The sequence below is a fragment of the Pipistrellus hanaki genome (assembly GCF_964339955.1).
Source record: "Pipistrellus hanaki genome assembly, chromosome: 3".
Lineage (NCBI taxonomy): Eukaryota > Metazoa > Chordata > Mammalia > Chiroptera > Vespertilionidae > Pipistrellus > Pipistrellus hanaki.
This window is the reverse complement of record NC_140505.1, coordinates 104825144-104845628: the sequence shown is the minus strand read 5'-3', so window position 1 is coordinate 104845628 and position 20485 is coordinate 104825144. Positions and strand designations below refer to the sequence as shown.

The 20485-nt window shown below is 42.3% G+C and overlaps 2 protein-coding genes and 1 pseudogene across 3 annotated transcripts in view; 2 read left to right on the top strand and 1 right to left on the bottom strand.

Moving 5' to 3' along the window:
• Positions 1–2994: 2994 nt before the first annotated feature.
• LOC311619977 (SH3 domain-containing protein 21-like) lies at positions 2995–16456 on the bottom strand. The gene is made up of 9 exons (XM_084878824.1): positions 16201–16456; positions 14605–14771; positions 4675–4768; positions 4539–4582; positions 4353–4447; positions 3569–4225; positions 3381–3490; positions 3235–3298; positions 2995–3154 (listed from the first exon to the last, which is right to left on the bottom strand). The coding sequence occupies exons 3-9, from the start codon at positions 4743–4745 to the stop codon at positions 3089–3091; spliced, it is 1107 nt and encodes a 368-aa protein (XP_084734950.1). The 5' UTR covers positions 4746–4768; positions 14605–14771; positions 16201–16456; the 3' UTR covers positions 2995–3088.
• Positions 10046–11208, top strand: LOC311620722 (cyclin-G1-like; annotated as a pseudogene). The gene has a single exon. The product of its transcript is annotated as a cyclin-G1-like (transcript).
• Positions 16457–16578: 122 nt separating the features above from the next.
• ADIPOR2 (adiponectin receptor 2) overlaps positions 16579–20485 on the top strand; it is a 51574-nt gene continuing 47667 nt past the window's right edge. The window contains exon 1 of the mRNA XM_084878802.1: positions 16579–16852. The gene's annotated coding sequence lies outside the window, so the exon portion shown is untranslated. The remainder of the gene's footprint in view (positions 16853–20485) is intronic.

The following is a 20485-nucleotide window of genomic DNA, read 5'->3' as shown; positions in this document are numbered from 1 at the left end:
AGTTTCAAATTACCTCCCCCCTTTAAAATAAGGAAAGCTGTTGTTAATACCTTAAAAGAATTGTGCTGATATCATAGGTTGATTCATTTTATAGCAAGCTTTTTCTAATTGTGCACACAAAATATTTAGAAGTATCAAAGGTCCCTATCTTTGCCATCTTAGTATTAATGGGAGACTGACTATCCTTCGGCTCAAAGGCATAATTTTTCTGTGAGATCTGTAGGGTCTCAACAAAGTTCTAGGAAAAATCAACCTTTATGTGCATAACTCCATATGACTCAAATGCAGTGAATATCCCTTGTCAAACCTAAGTACATCCTAGCTTGTTGAGAATTTTTATAATAATTTACTTGGGCCACAAGAAGCTATGTCTAGAAACAAGATCTCCACAGACAAACATAAATCTTCCAAGAAATAAGTTTGTAGCTTTTCTATGCATTTGAAATTAAGGAGGGAACATAAGGACGATTACATGAAGGAGGGAGAAAGCAAGGCAGGGATCAAATTACAAGATAGACAAGAAGATTATGTGTTCTCTAGAAGTGGTCATGCTTTAGAAGGGGACTGAAAGGATGTATTTCAAAGGTATGTTAACCTAGATGCACAGAAACAATGGACAGGGCTTGCTAAAGGCAAAAATAAGCCTTTCCTAAGCCGCTTATAGGTGTGGGAGATGACTACACACCCTGTCCTGCCCTGTCAGGAATTTATGATCAGATGACCCTTTGAGGTTACCTTCTGTCTATTCCCTATACCACATGTGTCAAACACAAGGCCCGCGGGCCAAATCCAGCCCGCCAGGCCTTGCAATGTGGCCCACACCGCGCTGTCATCACTGCACTCCGCTGTCAGTTTATGACATTGTCAGTTTATGACTGTTCAGTAAACCATTCAGCCCGCGATTTAGGCTGGATTTTAGATTTTGGCCCCTTCTCTGATTGAGTTCGACACCCCTACCCTATACTATAGGGCCTATAGGATTGTTTCATGCCCTGGAGGAAATTTTTCACTATGAACCCCAGAAAAATGCTTATTCACCTAAGAATGCCTGAGCAAGGGCTAGTGAGAATTTCCTGGATGCCACCAGAACTATAATGCTTTCCAAGGCAGACCCTTCTCTCCGGGCATTTGCCCTTGAAGAACTCTCCCTTCTGCCAGCTCTTCAGCTTTCAGTGTGTTACCCTGTTTCCCCGAAAATAAGACAGTGTCTTATATTAATTTTTGCTCCCAAAGATGCACTAGGTCTTATTTTCAGGGGATGTCTTATTTTTCCATGAAGAAGAATACGGTACACATTTATTGTTAAATGAAAATAAAGGAAATTTATTACCTGTATATGGTACGGTAGTACGGTAGTTGTCAACACAAACCAGACAAACTGTGAATCCTACAGTATCTAGAATTTACTCATTTATTCAATGACAATCATGTCATCATCTTCTGGAACATCATCATAACAATCCAATTCCTGATTTCCTGGTGAATTTCTTGTGACTCCATTTCTTTCAGAATCAGTGGACCAAATTTCTCATGTTTAGCAATAGCATTCTGAGACAGAGCCTAGGGGGATGCCTTATATTTCACCCAGAAGGAAACCTGTAAGTAGGTCTTATTTTCGGGGAAACATGGTACCGTACTGGATCTGTGAGGAGCCCATCTCACCACTCGAATTCGAGAATCTGCAAGAACCATTGCCACCCATTGGCTATTCTAGCTGGGAAAGCAAGTGCCAGCCGAAACCGGTTTGGCTCAGTGGATAGAGCGTCAGCCTGCTGATTGAAACGTCCCAGGTTTGATCCCGGTCAAGGGCATGTACCTGGGTTGTGGGCCCATCCCCAGTAGGAGGTGTGCAAGAGGCAGCTGATTGATGATTCTCTCTTATCGATATTTCTAACTATCCATCTCCTGTCCTCTCTGTAAAAAAATCAATAAAATATATTTTAAAAAAAGAAAGAAAAGAAAGAAAGCAAGTGCCATACCTATTTTGGAGTTAAAAAGAATTGGGTCTCTCATGTAACCAGCAAAGATTTTGTTCAGTCTCCGTAAGCAATCCACTAAAAAGCTGAAATTAAAAGCAGTCATCCACCAAAACCAGTTTGGCTCAGCGGTAGAGTGTCAGCCTGCAGACTGAAAGGTCCCAGGTTCTATTCCGGTCAAGGGCATGTAAGTTGGTTGCAGGCACATCCCCGGTGGGGGGTGTGCAAGAGGCAGCTGGTGGATGTTTCTGTCTCGTCGACTTTTCTAGCTCTCTATCTCTCTCCCTTCCTCTCTGTAAAAAATCAATAAAATATATTTTAAAAAAATAAAATAAAATAAAAACAGTCATCCATTGTTTTCTTCTTTCCCTGGCTAATCTCAACCTTATTCATTTTGATGATTTAAAAAAAACTGATTTTAGAGACCAAGGAAAGGAGAGAGAGAAACATAGAATTGTTGTTCCACTTATTTATGCATTCATTGGTTGTTCTTCTTGTATATGCCCTGACCTGGCATCAAACCCACAACATTCAGAGAGAAGGTGGTGAGGTGGGTGAGAGATCAACCAAAGGTGGGAATGACTGGGGGGAGGGAGGGAAGAGGTCACTGAGGGGAAAAGGAGATATACGTTATACTTTAAACAAAGAATTAAATAAGAAGGAAGGAAGGAAGGACAGAAGGAAGGAAGGAAGAAAGAAAAATTAGAAAGAAAAATAGAAAGAAAGAATGTCTATGTATCCAGACCACCCAATGACCATGAGTAGACTTCCTGGAGTCCACCTGAGACAGGCTAGTAAATCAGAAAAAGTGGATTAGGGAAACTGAGACAGATAAAAGGCCAGCAGTTACAGCCATCTAGTGAACTGAAAAATCCTATCTTCCCTAACCAAGGTCACTTAAGAATAAACTAGAGGCCCGGTGCACAAATTCATGCATCTTCCCCTTGGTGGTCAGTGTGCATCATAGCAACCAGTCATTCAATCACTTAAGCTTTTATATATAGAGATGGGAAACATAAGAGTAAATGGAGTAAAGTTTATTTTCTTGGCTATCCCAAAGTTGGGTGCGAAGATGTCAATGCCCGGAGGCAGACTTCACTCCAGGCTCCACCTTACAGCGACTGCCTGGGGCTGGAGATCGGGGTCAGGGATTCCTTGGTCCTCAGGTTCATCTGAACCTGGTGGGGAGATGGTGTAAGGGGAGGGCCTGCCACCAGCTCTCTTCCTGCTGGGATTCAGGGATTCGCACAGCACTCACCTCCAGCAGCCGGTGCCTCTCCCTCTCGCTCTTCAGTTCCTCCCAGATGTCCATTAGCTTACTTCTGCAGACAAGAGAATGAGGGAAAGGGGTGGGTCAGCCCTGCCCTTCTCCTTCCCACACCCTCTGAATCCTCCCCGACTTACTCTAGCTGCTCCCCCATCAGCTCCAGGGCCTTCCTTAAAGACTCCACCTCCTCCTGTAGCTTTGTGACCTCCTCTTTGTCATCTTTGCTGACCGTGGGATTTTGTGGGACCTGTGAAGGAAGGGTGGGAGTTCCTTGAGGGCCTGGAGTCAGCTTGGTAGGGTGTGGATGCTTTTGAGCAAGGGCTACCTTTTCGGGGGGTGCCTCCTCTTTGGGGGTCGTTTCATCCTTCGCAGGAGTCTTCTCCTGGAGGGTGGTGGGCTCTTCCCAGGGTTGGACCAGATTCTCAAGGGGCCCGGGCGTAGCCTCCAATTGGAGTGCAGAGCTGTCCCTCTTATCAAGGGGGTGTTCCTCTGGCTTGTGGACCAAGGAAGACTTGCCCTTGGTCTTGGACTTGGACGGGGCTGAGTCCGGAAAGGGATGGGGCTGAGTGTTGTCCCCAGAAGAGGTCTCTTCAGAGAACATCTGCTCAAAGGTCAAGGCCTTTTCTAGGGACAAGGCCTTGACCCCAGCAGAAACCAGCTTTGAGGAAAGGGCTTCATCTTCAGGAGAGACACCTTGAGCAGGGGCTTCATCCAAAGAAAAGACCCCTTCTGGACTGGGGGCCTTGCGTGGAGGCAGGGTGAGTGTCTTGCCCAGAGTAACAGTTTTACTCACGGGAGGGGCCTTTGGGGTGAGTGTCTTGCCCAGAGTAACAGTTTTATTCACGGGAGGGACCTTTGGGGTGAGTGTCTTGCCCAGAGTAGCAGTTTTATTCACGGGAGGGGCCTTTGGGGTGAGTGTCTTGCCCAGAGTAGCAGTTTTATTCACAGGAGGGGCCTTTGCTCGGCTTTTCCGCTCTTCCTCCTGTGGTGATGAGGATAAGGTCTCAGCTGAGGGCTCTCCTCGGCCTGGGATCCTTCACCCGCACATGCCCTACCCCTGGGAAGCAGACTGCTCAGCCTCCCACTCCGCCATATTGCGTGCCTCTCACCCGAGTGTTTGCTGGTCGTTGCCGGGTAGCCTGGGTTCTGGATCGCTTTCTGCCAGTGTGGACTGGACCCCCACCCAAGAGGCTGACTCTGGAGCCTATGAGAGCAGAATGTCAGGAGTCCAGACGTAGTAAGACGCCAAGTCTCTCCCCATCCGTCACCCAACTGAGAGAGGCAGCCAGACTTACCCAAGTCTCGGGAGAGGCGCTTCTGACCATCTCCACCAGGTGGCCTGCAACATATCCCCATCAGACCCAGGGGGGTGACAGGCACAGCATTTCCTCTGCACCCTCACCCTTCCCCCAACCCCACCCTGCACCTTACTTGGCTTTGCTGGGCCCACCGTGGACTGTCATCAGCTTCTTGACTGCAGGGAGGGCTGTTTTGGGCATCATCTTTTTTGATTCCTTAACAGGAGCTGGGAAGGAAGAGGTGAGTGCAGCACTTGTTCTCACTTATCCATCCACCTGGGAGCCCCTGGCCCTGCCCTGTGCTGTGCACAGGGATCAGGGACAGGTGGTGAATCATGTGTGATTCCGCCTCTTGGGAGCTCTGGGGAAGCTGACCACCTTCATGCCACAAAGGCATAGGGGACTGTGGGAGCACCCCAAAAAAGTGGTCTTCGTGGGGGAGATGGCTCCAAATACTGGAAGTTTTTCAATCCATGCTTTTCTAAGGCCTGTCCCTGCTTAGTGTCATGACTGGTTCAGACTTTATTTCTGTCCTGGATCATGGCAAGACCTTCTAGTTCACCCTCCCTTAAACTCCTTCGTCTTTCCATTTCATTTACTCCCTAAGAATTCCACCCAGTCCTAGCTGGTTTGGCTTGGTGAACAGAGCATCAGCATGCGGACTTAAGGATCCCCAGGAGGCAGCCAATCAATGATTCTCTCTCATTATTGATGTTTCTATCTCTCCCTCCTGCTTCCTTCCTCTCTGAAATCAATAAAAATATATATATTTAAAAAGAAAATAAAAAGAGTAAATGGAGGCCCTGGCCAGGTAGTTCAGTTAGTTAGAGAATTGTCCTGATATGCCAAGGCTGTGGGTTTGATCCCTGATCCAGATACATACAAGAATCAACCAATAAACACATAAGTGGAACAACAAATCAATCTCTCTCAAAAATCAATAAAAACATTAAAAAAAAATAGTTTACACCTCTTCCCAACCAAAGGATAAATCACCCTATTCTGGGAGATAAATTTTAAAAAAATCCAATTTGTGCCATAGGTGTCAGCCACACCCAAAGAAGAATGAAGTCAGGGAATAAATCTCATTTTGGTGCATCAGTATAAAGCTGATGAATATTCTATTGAGATCCTCCCCTGAGAACCTCCCCTAAAATTCTTTCCTTTATAAAACAGATAAGAACCTTTAAGACAAAGACCCACCTATCTCTGGAGCATGTCCATGCCTTTCTTCCCCCTCAGGCAGGCATATTTACTTTCTCTCTAAAGTCCTTGCTAGATTTGCACACCATGGCTTACTTTTTTCCTAAATGTTTCTTGAGAGCCAAAGCAGAGCATTGCCTTGGTTCTCTCCTATTGCTTCTTCTACCCTAACTCCTTCCTTTGTTTCATTGTCCCCAGCTTTAATAAACATACCCTCAAAATCACCTGGACTTGTGTTATGAAATCTTTCCTTCAGGAAATCAAGAACCCACACACTACCGGCCAGCCAGAGGCAGGCCTGCTCCAAGCCTGGTCCCTTTCCAGTGACACATCCTCCAGATCAACTGACATCCGTCATTCAGACCTACTGACATCTGGCTGATAACTCTCCTGCTTCAATTCTAAGGCTAAAGAATCATTTGTTATTATCAAGAATAAACTTTTTACTATAACAACTCTTAACCTTTGCCCTAACCAGTTTGGCTCAGTGGATAGAGTGCCGGCCTGTGGACTGAAGGGTCCCAGGTTAGATTCCGGTCAAGGGCATGTACGAGGTTGCAGGCACATACCCAGTAGGGAGTGTGCAGGAGGCAGCTGATGGATGTTGTTTCTAACTCTCTATCCTTCCCCTTCATCTCTGTGAAAAAATCAATAATTTTTTTTTTTATTTTTATTTTTTTAGAACTCTTAACCTTCCTTTCTTGTTTGGAATATTTCTGGGCTTTTGCTTTTCTGTGTTTCTGGTTTGTAAAACCTAAGACCCTTGAATAAATCCTTATCATTTATTTCTAGTCATTTAACACATCCATCACCTCAGAAGGATATTCTTATTGTGGATGAAAAGGGCACTATAATAAGTTTAACTGAAATAAACTCACCGGGTAATCTGAATATAAATTTCTATCTGGTGCCGAGACCGGTTTGGCTCAATGGATAGAGCGTCGGCTTGGGGACTGAAGGGACCCGGGTTCGATTCCGGTCAAGGGCATGTACCTTGGTTGCGGGCATATCCCCAGTAGGGGGTGTGCAAGAGGCAGCTGATCGATGACTCTCTCTCATGGATGTTTCTAGCTTTCTATCTCTCTCCCTTCCTCTCTGTACAAAATCAATAAAATATATTAAAATAAATAAATAAATAAATAAATAAATAAATAAATAAATAAATAAATTTCTATCTGGGAAGGCCATGGTAGGTAGTCTCACCCTCGGCATATAACTTCTTTAGTAAAAAGTTTATTTTTGCCTTATGTAAGCCCTTTCCACTATTCTTGTGCATCTAGATTAACACACCTTTGAAATGCTAAGTAATCTTCTTTTTCAGACCCCTCGAAGGATGACTACCTTCAATAGAGCACACGATCTCTAATTAACAATACTGTAATTATTGTTACAGTACCCCGTCTAGCTTTTCCCCCCTGCCTTCACATAATCTTATTTATGTTCCTTTCTTAATTCCAAATGCATATAAGAAACTAAAAATTGCATTATCTGAAGCACTTTGCTCAGTCCCTTGACATCTTGCTCTCAAGATCCTCTTGTATACTCTGCTTGACTGAAACAAATTTATAAAAATTCTCTACAGTTTGGAAGTTTTTCTATTAACATTATCACAAGAGGCTGAAGTTGATGCCAAATGAACCTGTACAAAGAAACTTATTAAAAGTAGTCATGGCCCTGCCTCTAGCCAGGTAGCTCAGTTGGTTAGAGCATTGCCCAGATATGCCAGATAGTGAGTCAATCCATGGTCAGGGCACATACAAGAATCAACCAATGAATGCATAAATAAGTGGAACAACAAATTGATGTTTCCCTTTCTCTTCCTTCCCCTATCTCTCTAAAAATCAATAAAAATAGAAGAGAGAACAAAAATGGCGGCATAGGTAACCACCTGTACTGGCCGCCTCCCACAACCACACCAAAATTACAACTAAAATCCAAAAAACTATCATTCAGAACCACCTGGAAGCTGGCTTAATGGCAGTCCTACAACTAGAGAAGTATAGAAGAAAGCACATCGAGACTGGTAGGAGGGGCAGAGGAGCATAATGGGCTGGTCTGACACCCATGTGTGCCATTTTTTTAATTGGGAGGGAGATTGTCTCTGCCGAGGCTACCTGTGAGGAGCAAGGGATGCTCACTCCACCCCAAACCCCCAGCCCAGGATTCCAGAGCTGGAAAGAGAAGTCCCCACAACTATGGGCTATAAAAACCATAGGGATTGTGGCTGAGGGACCCAGAGGCTGCTGGAGACCCATGTATCCCATTTAAAGGTCTGGCATGCACAAACTTACTTGGACTCTCTGCACCAGGTGACAATGGGGGACCCAGACACGTATTGGGAGGAACTGGATTGTCTGGCATCAGGGCAGGAATTCGGGGTGGCTCTATTCCAGAGGGGAGTGCTCTCAGGGGTCATTTTTCCTGTTCTGGGACTGCCCCAATGGCAGGGCTAACTGACAGCCATATCCAAGTCTCCATCAGCTTGGAGTACACTGTTTGCTGCTCCTCCCTGGTGATTCTCTGAGCTCCCACCCCATCCAATTTGCAGCCCTACCCAAACTGTTTGCAGCAGCGTTTCCATATGAATGGCGTGTCTTGGCTCAGGCTTCAGACTTTCCTAAAATCTCCCAAACAAGTGGCAGCTGGTGACAACATGCCCCAAACCTATCAATAAAAGATCCAAGAACCAGCACTAGTACCAGTCTGTCTTGCTTCACAACTGGGCCTCACCTAGGCACCTCGAAGCCCAATACAAATAGCAGAGAGCAATCACCTAAAGATCCCTCTGTAGCTCCTGCCAGATGGCCCCAGATAGTGGCTGACTTTGAACCTTCCTGGAGGCTCTAGAGCCAGTGCACCTGGTGGACAGCTTCAGACCACACCAGATTATAACTCTACACATCCACAAGCAACACACTCAAAAGGAAGACTCAGTGAGTACTAAAGCCTCACTGAAGCAAGTCCTGTTCCATAGGGGTGTTTCCTGCACAGAAACTCTCCCACTGTAGTCCAACTGGTCCCCCTAGCCAATTGGCCTGGAGATCAACTACTCCCAATGATAACAGCAATCAAGGCTCAACTACAAGACTGTACTCACAACCCACACAAGGGCACATCTGGAGTGCCAAACTCAGGTGACTGGGGAGGCTAAGCCATTAGGCCCTACAATACCTACTACACAAGGCCACTCTACCAATTATAGGAGACCTAATCTCTACCTAATACATAGAAACAAATACAGGGCAGCAGTCAAAATGAGGAGACAAAGAATCATGTCACAAATGAAAGACATGGAAGCAAGCAAACTACTGGATACAGAGTTCAAAACCATGGTTATAAGGTTACTCAAGGATCTTCATGAGACTTTTAAGGATCTTAGTGAGAATATCAGAGAAATAAAAAAGGATCTGTCAGAAATTAAGCATATACTAATTGAAATAAGGGATAATTTACAGGGATTCAACAGTAGAGGAGTCTGAGAATCAAATAACTGATTTGGAATATGGGGAAGCAAGAGCAAAAAGAAAAATGAATTCAAAAAGTTGAAGATAGTGTAAGGAGCCTCTGGGACAACTTCAAGCATACCAACATTCATATTATGGTAGTTACAGAAGAAGACAGAGAGCAAAATATTGAAAACCTACTTGAAGAAATAATAAAAAAAACTTCCCCTACCTGGTGAAAGAAATATACTTACAAGTCCAGGAAGCACTGGGAGTCCCAAACAAGAGGAACTTAAAGAGGACCACACAAACAAACATCATAATTAAAATTCCAAGGGCTAAAGACAAAAAGAATCTTAAAAGCAGCAAGAGGAAAGCAGTTAGTTATCTGCAAAGGAACACCTATATGACTGCCAGCTGATTTCTTAACAGAAACTTTGCAGGCCAGAAGGGAGTGACAGAAAATATTCAAAGTGATGAATAGTAAGGACCTACAATCAAGATTACTCTACCCAGCAAAGCTCTTACTTATAATTGAGGTTCAGATAAAAAGCTTCACAAATAAGAAAAAGTTAAAGGAGTTCACCACCAAACCAGTGTTACATGAAATGTTGAAAGGTATTCTTTAAGAAGAGGAAGATGGCCCTTCGGGTCCGAGCTGACCCTGAGGAGGGCAGTGTCCTCTCGCAGGCGCTGTGGAGACCTCCACCCCAGGACAGCTCCTCCTCCCCCAGCTGGTCCCCTCTTGCCCGCGAGTCCCGAGTCCCCTTGCCTCTAGGACTTGCCAGATCTGACATTGTGGGCGGAGGTGCAGGCAGGCCCGGGGAGGAGAGATTGTAGCGAAGGAGCCTCATTCCCGATCAAGATGATAGAGGTCCTCACAACAACTGACTCTCAGAAACTGCTACACCAGCTGAACGCCTGTTGGAACAGGAGCCGAAATGCCAGCCAAAGGTCTGTGGCCTGAGAGTCATTGAATCCGCTTATGATAAAGGCCTCAGGATGACTGACTGCAAGACTAAGGGACTTTGAAGTGAAGGATCTCCTTAGTCTAACTCAGTTCTTCGGCTTTGACACAGAGACATTTTCTCTAGCTGTGAATTTACTGGACAGGTTCCTGTCCAAAATGAAGGTACAATCCAAGCACCTTGGGTGTGTTGGACTAAGCTGCTTCTACCTGGCAGTAAAATCAATAGAAGAGGAAAGGAATGTCCCATTGGCAAGTGACTTGATACGAATAAGCCAGTACAGGTTCACAGTTTCAGACCTGATGAGGATGGAGAAGATTGTCTTGGAGAAAGTGTGCTGGAAAGTGAAAGCTACTTCAATTTCTGCTACTCTATTATTCACTCATTCAAGAGAATTTACCATTTGAAAGGAGGAATAGCCTTAATTTTGAAAGATTAGAATCTCAACTTAAGGCATGCCACTGCAGGATCCTATTTTCTAAAACAAGGCCTTCTGTGTTGGCATTGTCTATCATTGCACTGGAGATCCACGCACAGAAGTGTGTAGAGTTAACAGAAGTCGTAGAATGTCTTCAGAAACATTCCAAGATAAATGGCAGAGATTTGACCTTCTGGCAAGAACTCGTATCCAAGTGTTTAACTGAATATTCATCAAACAAGTGCTCCAAACCAAATGTTCAGAAGTTGAAATGGATTGTTTCTGGGCAAACTGCATGGCAATTGAAGCATAGTTACTACAGAATAACCCACCTTCCAACAATTCCTGAAACGGTTCCTTAATTGGGTTATTCCAGCAACAAAAACTTCTCTGAAGCCTTTCACCACAATTCTGAAGGATGGATTCCATACTGTAATAGTGGATTTAAGCTGTAAATTCTCAAAACATCATAACTGGATTAGTATTGATGTTCTCAGATTTGGGAAAACTGCCTAATTAACATTATGCCACAGTGGAATTATGCTTAAATTTGAATTCAGCTGAGGCATACAAACAAAGCCAAGTCCATAATGTGAAATGTTAAAGAAAAGTCTGGGAAGGTAAACTGTGAATCTTCATTTCTAACATTGATCCAACTTTCTATACTGGGTCAGTATATTTAGGAGGTATTAAAAATGGTAACCTACTCAACTTAAATTTTAAATTATGGGGTTTACATCAAAGCCAATATTTCACAAATGAACTTTTAAGACATTATAAGGGTCACTATTTTAGACAGTGAATATGGTTACTTAACACCCATAATGCAATTAATAGGTTATCCAGAGATGTGGACTTGATTTCTACATGGGAATTACATTCACATTTTATATAAAGCAAAACTACATTCCTGTTAATATTGGAGTATTATCTTTTAACATTTTTACTATAAGACAGGTAATGTTTGTGTCCAGGGAAAAAAGTTTTTATGCAAAATCTGCTTCAATATAGTCATATTGAGAAAATTCATTTTATTGTACTAGTGACTCAAATTAATATCACTCTGAAAACTTGATTGAACACTCCAGAAGTTTTTACTAAGGACTGTTTTTATAAAACTGCCATTGCTTCAATTTACAATTCTGTTTAAAATGAAGGGAATATACTTTCACTAATTTTTCCCTACTGTGCCAACAGAAGGTCTTAAGTAAATACTCATCTTTATAATTATGAGGTCGCTGAGATAGTGTTCAGGACTTGCTAGTAAGACAGTGAATATAAGAAATCTACAGTGTTAAAAGTGTTAGAAACCAGTCGGTGCAATGTGTAGCCCGAGACAATCCAAGATGATTGTGCCCAATGCTGACATCATGTTATGGATAAATATGCACTGGAAAATAAACCAAAGAATCACAGTATATCTCATACTTTTGTAAAGAGTATGTTTTGTAGATAACTTTTCAGTTTTCCCAAAAGGCTGATAGATTTCAATATTTTAATTACATCCATGTAATTCTGAGTTTGCAGAGGTAACCTAACCAACTACCATTATGTTTTAGTACTAAGGATGTACATTTCAATAAAATTATTGAAATGCATTGATATACTTTTCAATAAAGTGATTGAAATGCAAAAAAAGAAGAAGATGAAGAAGGAGAAGAAGAAATAAAAAAATATGAACAATAAATTGGTAACAAATACATATCTATCAACAATTGAATTTAAAAATAAAAAATGAAGAAATCTAATGAACAAAATAAACTGGTGAATAAAATGGAGTCAGAGGCATGGAAGCATGGAACATATTGAGGAAACTCAGAGGGTTGTGGGGAGAGGGACAGGAAGAGATTAACCAAAGCTTTTATATGCATACTAGAGACCCCTGGCCTGCACACTATTGCAATCTGGGACCCCTAGGGGGATGTTGGACCACTGGTTTTGTCCTGATCCCCTCAGGCCAGGCAAAGGTACCCCACCAGTGCACAAATCTGTGCACTGGGCCTTTAGTATGCATGTAAGGTCTTTGGTTAATCTCTTTCTGTCCTCCCTACTCTCTTCTTCCCTCTGAGATTTATCAGTCTGTTCCATATTTCCATGCCTGTGTGTTGAGCATTGCCCCCTGGTGGTCAGTGGGTGTCATAACTACCAGTTGAATGGTTGGATGGTCGCTTAGACTTTTATATGTATAGATTAGAGGCCTAGTGCACAGATTCGAATGGGGTCCCTTGGCTTGGCCTGTGGAGATCGGGCCAAAACTGGCTCTACAACATCTCCTGAGGGGTCCCAGATTGCAAGAGGGAGGTTCTCAGGTGACTCACCCTAGAATTAGGCTTCCTCCTCTCTGATTCTGAGTGGGTCACCCAAGAACCACAGCTGCCAAGTCACTGCAGCTCGTCAGCTCTTGCATTGAGTGTCTGCCCCCTGGTGGTCAATGCGCATCATAGTTACTGGTCAGCCAGTCAAAAGGTCAGCCTGTTGGCAGGTCACTTAGGCTTTTATATCAATAGATATGCATTTCCTATGGACATAGACCATGGGGGAAGGCCTGAGGCAGAGTGGGAACTGGGTGGAGGGGGGCAATGGGAGAAAAAGGGAGACATCTGTAATACTCTCAACAATAAAGAGTTTAAAAAATAAAGTCAATAAAAGTTAAAAATAATAAATAAAAGAATAAAGTACCCTCAAACTCTCATTAGTTCCTCCTGTATACTTCCTAGTCATTGTCCTATAGTTTACTGTCCTTAGTCCAAGTCCTTTTGCTTTGTCACATCCCCACAATTTTCCATTCATTTTGTGAAAAGGCTTATAAGCTGTTGAGACTAGCTGCTTCTTTGGGTCTTCATTTTCCTTTTAAAGACCCCTGTGTGTAGATAAAAATATTAAATAAACTTACAAGTTTTTCTCCTATTAATCTGTCTTATGTCAGCTTAATTCTTAGGCTAGCTTCAGTTTCTAAGAGGGTGGAAGGAAGTTTTCCTCTACTACAACATACATAGAAGACAATCACAGAGACTGATTTGACAGTTCTTGCTCTTTTCTGGTCCATTTTCATTTTGTCCTTTAGGCTAGTTTTAAGTATTTTGTAATTATGAAGCTGTTAATTTCCCTTTGTAATTTTTTTTGGAAAAGTTGTAGACACAGCACAAAGAAGATTAGTAATTTTGGTTTTCATTAGCCAAATAATTTGGTTTGTTTTTTCTTCTTAAAATAGTAATTTTGTTAAAAATAATAAATAAAATCTTTTTTTTTTTTCTTTAAGGGAGAAGCAACAAAAACTAGTTACGATCCAAGTTAAATTCACAATGGGGTCTAGGCTTTTAAAAAAAATTTTAAAAAAATATATTTTATTGATTTTGTACAGAGAGGAAGGGAGAGAGAGAATTAGAAACATCGATGAGAGAGAGTCATCGATCAGCTGCCTCTTGCACACCCCCTACTGGGGATATGCCCGCAACCAAGGTACATGCCCTTGACCGGAATCGAACCCGGGACCTTTCAGTCCCCAAGCCGACGCTCTATCCATTGAGCCAAACCGGTTTCGGCAGGTCTAGGATTTTTTTTTTTTTTTTTTTTTTTTACCTTTAAGAATTTGAAAGCTTCAATTCCATTTGCTTGCTGCTTTAGATCAGCAATTTTCAACCTTTTTCATCTCCTGGCACATATAAATTAATTACTAAAATTTTGCAGCACCCCGCCCCCCCCCATTTTTTGCCAATCTGACAAAAAATAGGTATAATTTTGATTGATTTACAAAATAACAATGATGTAATTACCTATCCTTTTTGCTCCAAATAACTTGTCCCTGACTAAGTAGTCAGGTATTGCAGGTTTTAATAATACTTGTGGCATACCTGTTGACAATTGCTGTTTTAGATACATCTCCAATTCTCATTGGCTAATGGCTTGCATATCACAATGGAGGATAAGTCTGCCCCTAGACCCAGCCGAATATCATCATTTCAGCAACATATCATACTGCTGCTGAAGTCTCCTTCTGGGATATCTGCAACTGGATTATGAATGTTACTCACCCAGTGATGTGGTCGCCTTGTCAACATCTGGTAATTGTGCAGGTGACTACATCAGTCTAGCTGTGCCACAGAGCACTGTTGGGTCACTGGTGGCTTGTATGGGGAGCAGGGTGAAAAGAACTTTTCCCTTGGTGCTGCAGAAGATGTAGCACCAAGGTGCTCCACTCCTGTGGAGAAGTGTGACATCATAAAAATGGATCCTCAGATGACACTGGAGGATATAAGATTTTACTGATTCCCTTTGGTTTTAGTCAGAAGAAAGCCTATAAAGATTAGTAGCTGAGAGAAGCCTGAAAAAAAAAATCTGCTTTGGAACATGTAATGGTGGCATCTAGGTATGGGATATGGTGAAGGAAGCCATAGATGTGGGATTGTCCCTCAGGCTAGGGATGGTGGCAACATTCTCATTAGCTGAAAAGGGGTTGGGGTCCAGGTGACAGAGAATGATAGGTAAAATCTTGATGGGAAATATTAAGGCTCATTCTCACATGTTGTAGCACACAACGGAGTGTTCCAGAGGAAGCTCTTTGAGTTAAGTGCATTGTTTTGTCAAAGCAAGACTGAGAGAACTATGCAGAAAAGATTCGAAATCCCCAAATGACCTCTTTCTTAATTGTCTTTTTTCATATAGTCTGTCATCTTTAATAGACCTCTTATTAAGCCTCAGGTTCTTGTTCTCTTTTGTGCCCTATGTGAGTTTGCATACTGGGTCAGATTTTCTATTCAAAGACACCGTATTCTGTTTCTGATTATTGTGGAGGTATATGTCTTCCTTGATTTCAATCTCAAAACTTTGTTTTTACCTAAGAAAATAGATGATGTTATTGTTATGTCTTTACAAATTATGAAAATTAAAAAACATAATTAATATTTTCAACATAAACTACTACTTGAAGGGAATTAGTTCCTTTAAATTTAGTTCTATAATTTTATTTATACTAATTTTATCTTCCAAACTCATCTGGGTGGCCTTTAGCTCTCAAATACCTGTGTTAAGACCACATTGTTCATGTTTTTTTGTGATTTTAGTAAGTTTAATAACTTCTTAGAATTTACATTTCCAGGTTGAAGAGTTCTCCATTTTTATTTTTTCCGCATATGTCAGACTCAAGGTCTTAAACTGATAGGAAGCTTTTTTGTGAAGCTTCTTCGGGCATCCTTTGTTTTCTCTTGCTGTGGTCCAATGGAAGCACAAGCCATGGGCATAGATGTTCTTGAAAGCTATGGATTTCATTTAGTCAATAACAAGAGTTTTGACAATTAAGACAATGACCTCTTCAGAGTATGATAAATTCCTCTTAGAACTGAATGTGAAGAAAACATTTCTCTATGCCAGCTCCTGTACTGTACTTCCTTTTTTCACAGAATAACTATGTAACCAAACCTGCTCTTGTTTTCTAAGATAGAGCTCAATTAAAAGCTCACATGTAGAAAAAAAAAAATGACTCATCTTGGGTAAACAGGCACAGTATTTAATGTTGAAACAGGTCCTGATCTGCTATACATGAAAAACATTTAAAAAATCGTTCTGAATTGTATTTAAGAGTGAGTGGCTCACGTTGATTTTTAGAAGTAGTAGGACATAAATCATAATACCTTAGAAGGCAATAACAGGCAAACGCTTTTGTTTTGGGAAAGATTCGGCTAATGCTTTCGGACTTATTCCCGAAGCTTTCACAGACGCCGTCTAACAATACATTGGCCACTGGCAGAAACACACGATCTAGTCAAAACCCCTACATTTTGGCTTCTGCTCAAGCTGTGAAACCCGTATCCACAGAGACTGGGAAAAGCGTCCACGAGCTAGGAAGGCCTCCGCTTCTTCTGACCTAAACTGCTTTCCTTATCGGTGGGAGGGAAAACAGCCAAGGGAATTTATGTGAGCCCCAGCGGAGCGGTTCCTCTCGTGCCCTCGACGCGCAGAACCGCTTTCATCGAGCCCCAGGCTGAACCACAACTCCCAGGATGCACTCCGGTCCTAGGCGGTCGGAGAAGCAGCTTCCGGTTTTCGCCAGTGCGGCTGCGCTCAAGATGCGGTCTCATTGGGTCCCACCGCCTCGCGTGCGACTCACGGCGACGTGCGGCCGTGGGGTCGGGCGGACGGTCTGAGACTCGGTATCGCGGCGGCGGCAGCGGCACGGCTACACCGAGTTGGGCTCCTTCCCTGTCTGCCCTCCCCTCTCCCCCTCCCCTCACCTGTGGCTCCCGAGGCGGCCGGGACGTGCGGCGAGGCGGCGACCAGCTCTGGGTGAGGGTCTCCGGAGCGGGAGCGCCTTTTCCCGGGCGGAGAGGCAGAGCTCGGGTCGGGAGGACGTGACGGCTGCGGGGACGAGTGTCCGGGTGTGGGCCGGGGAGCGTGCCTTCGTCCCAGCCCTGAACTTGGCCTCTTCACCTGCTCCGCCCGCCCGGGACGGTGTGTCATGAGGGGCCTGGGTCCGCCCTCCTTTCTGCCTCCGCCCGCCTCGCCCCTCTCGGCAGAGGGTCCAGAACCCCCCTCTCTCCTCCCTTCGCCTGCAGTTGCCGTTCCTTGCTCCCCGCAGGGAGAGTCTGCCTTCCGCGTTCTCCTGTCCGTCTCTTTGGTCACTTCTAGTACTTTCCTCGGTGCCGGCGTCGAATGGGTCCTGCTTAGCACTCCGTGGACGGTGTAAGGAGTGGGAACATGTTCCTCACCTGCTCTGGGGCGGCGATCCGGGCCACCCGGTCGGCGGAGTAACTTGGGCTCTGTTTTCCCAATGGGCTGTTCCTCTCTCGGCGTGCTGCCTTTAAAACTGTTGATAACAGGGTGTAAGTCAGTGTTAGGGGATCAGTGAGAGACTTCGGATGGAAAACTGATAGGCACCTTAACCCTCCTCCTGGCTTCTGACCTTATTGAAACGTTTGCTTTTGGAATCTTGACACTTAACGTGATAGCCCAGTAGTGAATTTTGGCAGAAAGTACTCAAATGTCCACCTGGGGTTTTAGTGGTTGATTTGTCTTCATTGCAGGTTGCTGCCATTTTTTTTTTAATAGAATGATTTTTTTTTTTTTTTTTTTAGTAAGATGACTTTATTATTATTTTTTTGTCAATCCTCACCCGAGGATATTTTTTTTTCCCTGTGGGTTTTTAGATAGAGTGGAAGAGAGCGTGAGAGACAGCGAGAGAGAAACACAGATGTGAGAAAGACATCAGCTGGTTCCCCTGAGGGCCGGGAGTGGGGATTCAGCCTGCAACTGAGGTAGTGCCCTTGACCGGAATCGAACCTGGGTCTCTTTAGTCCGCAGGCTGACGCTCCGACCACTGAACCAAACTGGCTAGGGCAGTAGAATGATTAAAAAAAATTAATTTCATAGAGAGAGAGAAAGAGAGAGGAGAGAGAGAACATCGATTGGTTGCCTCCAGTAGAAAACCTGAAACCTGAGTATGTGCCCAGACCATAAGTTAAACCCACCACCTTTTGGTGTATTGATGGAGCAATGCTCCAACCAGCTGAGCCACACAGGCCAGGGCTAGAATGATTTTTAATATTTTTATTTTAGACATAATTCCTCAGCCCTTACCTTAGTCCTATTATATCTTTTTCTAAAACAGTCTTTCCTAAACCATTAGAAACTCCAAGAAAGTAGTCACATTTAAAATCATTTGATCACAAAACTTTTCCCAGTGAAATGTTAAAATTTATTTCCTTCAGGCCTGAGCTTTCTATTTTTTTGGGGTGAGATCATATGTCACTTATGAAGCTTGAAGTGTCCTCATATCAAGGGCCACCGTTCTGCCTCTCCTTTTACCATGCTCTGACATTTATTGTTAGCATTTCATATATTTTTTTTCTTAATTTTTCATTTCATAGAAATTTTATTTCTGATGCTGTTAGTTGTTCATAGATGTTTTCATTCTTTCTCAGAAATCTGTCATTGGTGACTGTGATGAGCTATAACTAAAATCATTTCATCAGTATGCAGGACTTCCTTCCATACGTGTGGTAGCAGCTGCTTGGTGGTGAAATATTATGAACTTTGAAAACTTTCAAATTATTATGAACTTTGAAAACTTTGAAAACTTTCATTTAAATATGAAAGGCATATTTCTCTTAGTCTCTATTTTAACTGCCCACCCACCAGTGTATGATTTTAGGCAGTTTCTGTTATTACTGGGGTTCTGGGCATGAGAGGAGGATTTCCAGAGTGTTTTTCTAACCCTAGACTTGTATGAATTAAGTGGATTTTCCCTCCATCAGTAATATCAATATGGCTGATGCACTTTGGTATAAATCACATTTTGTTTTCCAAAATGAAAATTGTATTCTTCATTTCAGGGGTCAGCAAACTTTACAGCTTATGGACAAGTTCTGCCGGCTGCCTGTTACTGTAAATTTTTTGTTGGCACATAGTTGTATGTGTTTGTTTAGATATTGTCTGTGGTTGCTTTGTGATGTAGTGGTAAATTGAGTAATTGGGACAGAGACTCTTATGTCCTGCACAGCCTAAAATATTTGTTATCTATTCTTTAATAGAAAAACTGACTCCTGCTTTATTTTATTTTTAATTTATTAATATTTTATTTATTTTTAAGTGAAAGCAGTGTTTTATTATAGAAAGCTTTCTGCTTTAGAAGGGGACCCAAACACATGGCCATATTTTAATAATTTTAGGGAGAGGAAGGGGGACAGAGAGAAAGAGGAGAAACATGATGTGGAAGAGAAACATTGATCAGTTGCTTTCTATATGTGCCCTGATTGAGGATGGAACCTGCACCCAGAAAAGAACCCCGGAAAAGAACCCACAGCCTTTTAGTGTATGGGATGATGTTCCAAGCCATACTGGCCTGGGCTCCTGCTTTTTTTTTTTATTAACGTATTCCACGTAGAAAACTAAAGTGATTCAGAAAAATGTAAAGGAGAAAGTAAAAATTATCCAAAATCATACAACTCAGAGGGGTTTGTTTTTGTGATTATTTTTATAGAGTTTGTTAGTGAATATTTATATATATATATATATATATATATATATATATAGGTTCATATTAAGTGTTGATTTGTAATTTGCTTAAAAATCTTAGTTTATTTTAATTTGCAATGGAATACATTTGTATTTTCTGCATCAAAGATTCTATACTAGATGAACCAAGTTTTCCTGATTTGTCTTACTAGTCAAAAATTTAAAAAGTTAGGAATAATAGATGCTTGATGTTGAATAACATACTTGATGATGATGGTGAACACCATTTTTGAGTACTTACCGTATACTAGATAGTTTTCCAATACTTTATGTGAAGTAAGTCATGTAATACCTTCAGCAGTTCTGTGGTGACACATACTATTATCCCTATTTACAGATGAGAAAACTGAGGCATAGAGAAATTAAGTTCCTAAACTTATCAGCTAGTTAATGGTGGAGCTGGGATTTGAATCCATGCAAATCCATCCATTCAGTCCCAAATATGTTACAGAGCCTCTCCTTAGAAAACTGTTCAGTGAAGAAAGTTTAGACAGTCCAGAGGTATATATTATGTTAAAGTTCCTCCTGTGTTCCTCTTTCCATTTCACTCTGTAGAAAACCACTGTTAACAATTTGATATAGAGCTCTTCAGCTCTTTGTCCTCATTTTCATATGTTGATTTGCAAATCTGCAGGTTTTAAAAAAATTAGTACTTTTTCTTTTAAAGTTATTTAAAATTTTTTTTTCTTTTACTTATTTAGAGAGGGAGGAGGGAGAGAGAAACAGAAACATTGATTTGTTCTACTTTATTTACTTGTTAAAATCTATCTTTATTGTTGAAAGTTATTACAGGTGTTTCTCCCCTCTCCCCCTCAGTTACCCCTCTCCTTATTTAAGTATTTATGTATTTATTGATTGATTCCTGATAGGGAATTGGACCTTGGCATATCAGGACAACGCTCTAAT